This window comes from Prunus dulcis, chromosome 4 (genome assembly GCF_902201215.1).
Source record: "Prunus dulcis chromosome 4, ALMONDv2, whole genome shotgun sequence".
In the NCBI taxonomy this organism is placed as follows: domain Eukaryota; kingdom Viridiplantae; phylum Streptophyta; class Magnoliopsida; order Rosales; family Rosaceae; genus Prunus; species Prunus dulcis.
Window position 1 is genome coordinate 16,578,659 of NC_047653.1, and position 6,023 is coordinate 16,584,681.

The following is a 6,023-nucleotide window of genomic DNA, read 5'->3' on the forward strand; positions in this document are numbered from 1 at the left end:
TTCTTTTATTTACAGTCTTTGTCTTTCTTTTGCAAACTCACTCCTAAAACTAAATATAATTCCTTTCAACGGGTTATTAATGGAGATTTAATATGATTTTTCTCTATCAGGGTGTGATAATTACAATATTTCTGAAATTTCCAATAAATGTTTTTAGGATAGCAGGTACAAATTGATTATAAAAAAATGTGTACACTCGTGGATTTTAGTTACAAAGCACCACAAAAAATGCATGAAGCATCAAGATCAAATCCATAGGAAGTTTTGATGCCTAATCAATGAAAATCAAAATGGAACACAAATTTACAGTTCCATAAGAATGTTTTTCAGAAACCCCAAGCTCATTTTAAGCAAATCAAACAAATCTGAAAGTTGGGTTTTCCAAATGAGAAGATGTGCAAAAATTGATGGAAAAATAAACTTAGTTGACGTATTGTGCGATTGCAAGGATGTTTGAATTCTTTTTTCATTTGGATTGCAACTTTTCAGATACGAGTCAAAGTTTATCAACAAGATTGTTCAAGTGATAGAAGAAAAACTAAGGCGTAAACCCCTAAGTGTTCCTCACATCATGATCGGAATGCATTCTCAATTAAACGAACTGAATTTATGGTTACAAGATGGATCAGATGATGTTGGCATACTTGTAATTTATGGCATGAGTGGAATAGGGAAGACAACCATTGCAAAGTTTGTTTATAATTCAAACTATGGAAGGTTTGAAGGAGGGAGCTTCCTTGAAAACATAAGAGAAGTTTCGCAGCAACCCAATGGCTTAGTTCAATTACAAACACAGCTTCTTTCTAATATTTTGAATGGGAGAAATATGAAAATAAGCAGTGTTAGTGAAGGATTAACTGAGATTGAAGATGCAATAAGCTCTAAGAAGGTTCTCCTTGTTCTCGATGATGTGGATCATATGGATCAATTAGATGCAGTATTTCAGATGAAAGATCAGTTTTATCCAGGAAGTAAAATCATAATAACAACTAGGCATGCAAGATTGTTAAGGGCTCATCAAGTTACTAAGGTGCATGAAGTTGAAACTTTGAATTCCGAGGAATCATTGGAGCTTTTTAGTTGGCACGCTTTTGGTCAAGACCATCCCATTGAAGGTTACATAGAATATTCGCAAAAAATAGTGGGTCATTGCGGAGGACTTCCATTAGCTCTTAAAGTTTTAGGTTCTTCTATGTACTTGGGGGATAGTATAGATGTATGGAAAAGTGCATTGGAGAAGTTAGAAGCCATTCCAAATGGGGAAATAGTAAATAAACTAAGAGTAAGCTATGACTCTTTGCAAGATGACCATGACCGAAATTTATTCCTCCACATTGCTTGTTTCTTTATCGGAAAGGACAAGGACTACATTGTTAACATACTAGATGGATGTGATTTCCATACAATTGTTGGCATTCAAAATCTCATCGATAGATGTTTGGTGAGTATTGATGGTAAGGTGGTGCAGATGCATGACATGATCCTTGGAATGGGAAGACAAATTGTTCGCCTAGAATCAGAGAAGCCTTGGAAGCGTAGTAGAGTGTGGCGACATAAGGATGCCTTCAATATCTTGACAGAAAAGAATGTAAGAAAAATGTCGTATATGCACACATATATGTTTTTCATTTGTAAATGTTTTTAAAATGTTTTTCCCCTTTCTTCTGTAGGGTACAGATTCAATTGAAGGCCTTGTCCTCGACATGCACATGCTCCCTAGAAACAGTCACATAAACTCAACGGAGATAGTCTTGGAAACCAATGCGTTTGCAAGGATGCATGAACTAAAACTACTCCATCTTAGTCATGTACAACTCGACGGATCTTATGCAGAATTTTGTACAAGATTAAGATGGTTGTGTTGGAATAAGTTTCCTTTGGATTCTATACCCACAGATTTTCCATTGGGGAGCCTGGTTGTTCTTGAAATGCAATATAGCGGCTTGAGGCAAGTCTTCAAAGGAACAAAAGTATGTTACTCTATGCTTTTCAATTTTCACTTTCATTTGGCTTTTAGTTTCGTTAAAATATATATATATATATACATATATATATCTATAACAATTAACTCCCCCCCAATTTTTTCCTCTGTTCATTTTTTCCCCTATAGCGTCTTTCATCATTGAAGATCCTTGATCTCAGCCATTCTCATTCACTTACAGAAATCACCGACTTCTCATTTTGCCCAAATCTAGAGAAATTGATTCTTGTAGATTGTGAAAGACTGGTTGATGTCAATGAATCCATTGGGAACCTTGAGAGACTTGTTTACTTAAGTATGAAGGATTGCAAAAATATTAGGATGCTTCCAGAGAACATGTTTATGCTAAAATCACTTGAAACACTTATTATATCTGGTTGCACAAATCTTAATGAGTTATCAGTTGAGATGTTAAGGAACATGGAATTTCTGAAAGTGCTTGAGATGGATGAAATTCCGATAACTCAATTATGGCGAGGAAGAAGTTCATGTATCTTGAGTTCTTTACCATGCTCTTTAGTAAATTTAAGTGTTTGGGGTTGCAATCTTTCGGATGATGACTTTCCTAGGGATTTTAGTAATTTATCCTCATTGCGAAGACTAAATGTAGGGAATAATCCAATTTGTGTCCTACCAAATTGCATCCAAGGTTTAACAAGGCTCGATAAACTCTCTTTTCCCATGTGTAAGAGGCTCAAATCGCTTGTGGGTTTACCAGAAGTAGATGACTTGGATATCCAACATTGCATATCTTTGGAAAAAATAACATATCAGTACTTTCCACGCTTTAATGGTTACTTTCGACATCATATTTGGCCACTTACCCTTCCGCATGAGAACCGCAACCTAGTTGAGTGGGAGGATAGTTACAAGGTAGAACCTATTGGAAGGGTTGACGTAGATATGATCAACCTCTTGGGCTTGTGCAACTTGGAATCCATGGCACCCATTTGGATTCGAAAAACATTCTGTAGTGCAATAGATCAAAGTCCTGTCCAGGTGCGCCTCTCTCTCTCTCTCTCTCTCTCTCTCTCTCTCTCTCTCATATGATCAGAGCACTTCCAGCAGTTTGCCCCTTGTCATGGCAAGGGGGGACTAGGGCAGCTACTATTCACTTAAATAGTGACTGCCCTTGCAAAAAACACTTTCAGTGGTTGCCCTTTGCCATGACAAATACTAGTTATTTTATTTGTTTTTTTACAACTTTTTCAACCTAAACAATTACTTTGGATAATATTTTCGGATAAGATTTTTGGGTTCTTACGTGTCAATACTGTTCATATCTCATAATCGGATAAAATTTTCGGATAAGATTTTCGGTTTCAAATTTCATATAAATTTCAAAATCCAAATTTTCGAATAAGATATCATGCTCCATGCCCCTCCGTTTTCAATAGAAGAAGCCATTATATGATAGTAAAAAAAAAAACTTGAAAGTGAAAAAAAATATTGAGTAGAAAGTGAATAATAGTAGAAGGATTTGGTGTTAAAAGTGAAGAGTATTTGTTGGTATTTATTTTTAAAAAAAATGTTTAGTATTTTTTTAAAAAAATTTCCATTTTATTTCATTTTTTTATTGCACAAAAATTAGCTGCAGTTGGATTGGAGAAAAAAATCTTATCGGAGAGCCCAGAGTGCGACATGTGACTGTAGCGGCACTATAGCGTTGCAGCACTGTAGCAACACTGTAGCTCGCTGACGTCAGCACCAAAACTCGGGCTGAAGCTCAGGCCAACCCATGTTGCTGGGTCCCACCTTGTGCCCGGGCTTTATTTTGTTGCTGGAAACAGCTTTTTGGCCCAAACACCCCCCAGCCCTCCCCTTGGTTGCACTGCTGGAAATGCTCTCAAAGGAAAGAGTTAACTAATATGGTCATTTCCATTGCATATATATAGGGACTGTACGAACGTGGTATATTCAGCACATTTTTTGCCGGGAATGAGGTTCCGGGCCGATTCAGCCATAAAAGTAGAAGGTCCTCCATATCTTTTACTATGACTTCACACAGAATTCAAGCCTTGGTCATCTTCGCTGCCTATGAGAATACCGTCTCTGATCGTCCTTGGTATTCGGCCGTCTCTGATCGTCCTTGGTATTCGGAGCATTTTTTTTGTGGTTTTGGTGCAGAGATCATGGCTAGAGTCAGAAATAAGAGCAAGGGTCAGAAGTGGTACTATGGCCCATCACAGTACGGTATTCCAGGTGAAGGAGAAGACATGATATGGTTAAGCCACTGGAAGTTTCAGAATGATCAGTTAGAAGGCGGCGATCGAGTGGTTGTTTCAGTTTTTACGCCCTCTTGTTTTCCAGTAAAGGAGTTAGGCATCCAGATTGTGCAGGAACAAGAGGAGAATCATAATACTATGATGAGTCCCCAACACAAAACCATTCCACTTCTTGCAAATTATTCTACTCATGATGAACACTCAATGGACGAATTCTTCAATGATGAGGACTCTGATGAAGATACAACAGGTGTGTTGCTTATTGACGCATTTGATCTTACCCCAACTATTTCTAAAATAAACTAAATAATAAAAAATGAGGCCCCTAATATATTAAATTAGAATAACAAATCTATGTTGTTAGGATCGGATGATCATATACGCTCGTTACAGGCCAGTCCCTATTCATTTGAAAAGCAAGCTTCCTCCTCTAATTTGTTGGGATTTTCTGTGTTTTCCAGACAAAGAAGAAGAGCAGGATGATCACGCTATTGCAGCTACTACAGGCAGCAATAAATCCGGCGGCCTCCGTGGCTGGAAGGTGCTCATCACCGCAGCTTGCTTCTTTCTCACTCTTTCTCTAATCACTCGCTCTTCTCTCTCTCAAAGAAAGAAGCGACAGTCCACAAGCCGTGGCTGAATTTTTTGTACATCTCAACTCAACAGCTGGTTAATTGCCTGACAGAGTGGCTTTCTCCCTTCATATAAATTAGCATCAAACTTTTGTCTTTGCATATATAATTATATATATCCAATGTCTTCCTAAGACCAATTCGTTTCATAGCATCAAATACATCTTCTACTGATCTAATCAATTACAAAATTTAAGAGCCTGATCCAAAGGCCTATGCTACAGAAGCTCGTTTCTGGTTCAACCCATACAAATTATTGGGGTCAGGAGGAACCATAGTTGGGTCATAGTCATAGGCTCCGGGGCCATGAAATTTACGATCTTCTCATGAACATTATACCTGCAAAAACATATTCATTAATGCAGGAACCTTCAACATTAATTCTGGCCTAATAACAGATTCTCCAAAAGAATTCCAAAACAACATCATAGCAGTCACATACGGAAGCAAAGAATCTATATTGAACCTTATCTTGCGACTCTTAGAGGCTCGTCTGTCAAGAATATTCCTCTTCTTAGTATGCAACTTTTTCAGAGAATAAAAGGCCGTCTCTGTGATTAATCAAATAGTGGAAAATCAGAATCACTAAATAATATGCTGGCAGTATAGGTCTTGATTAACTGGAACAACTATGACAGAGTGCTCTATTTTGAACTCTATTATAGAAACTTGAAATCATAGAGTTCAGGATCAACCAAGTTTACCAGAAGATGTTGGGTCGCCATCAGCTCAACAGATTCGCGTTGTGTCTCCTATCAGAGTAAAGGAATAAAATTAATCAATTTGTGCAAATAGAAACATAACTTTCATGACAGATCAAGAAGCAAATTAAAGCAAGCCTCACAAGCACATAAAACCGGGAAATAAACCAAAATATTAATTAAAAGATAAAATTAAAGCTAATGACACATGATGAGTATTAATTACTAGATGTACAGAGGTAAGAAAAAACTATCTTTATGATGTTATCAATGAAGCACAATTCAGTCTGAGCATGCCCAAATGTCACGGGTCGCACTTAGACAAGTGCTACCGTGACTCCGTTGGGACATCTATGCGCTTATGAGGTAGTCTAAGTGTGGACAGGCGATAGCTTAAGAGCTATAATGGTATTTTGGGTATTTCTGAAGGTTATGGGAGGAACCTGAGGGAACCAAGAATACCGAAATGTTCGTGATGTCGAGA

At 37.5% G+C, this 6,023-nt stretch overlaps 1 protein-coding gene across 1 annotated transcript; it reads left to right on the plus strand.

The window, feature by feature from the left end:
• Window positions 1-469: 469 nt before the first annotated feature.
• LOC117625516 (disease resistance protein RUN1-like) lies at window positions 470-4,978 on the plus strand (the record flags this gene model as incomplete). The annotated part of the gene is made up of 5 exons (XM_034357059.1): window positions 470-1,588; window positions 1,671-1,970; window positions 2,111-2,980; window positions 3,877-4,456; window positions 4,668-4,978. Coding segments are annotated over 5 exons (3,048 nt in total), but the record flags the coding sequence as incomplete, so codon positions are not given.
• Window positions 4,979-6,023: the final 1,045 nt, after the last annotated feature.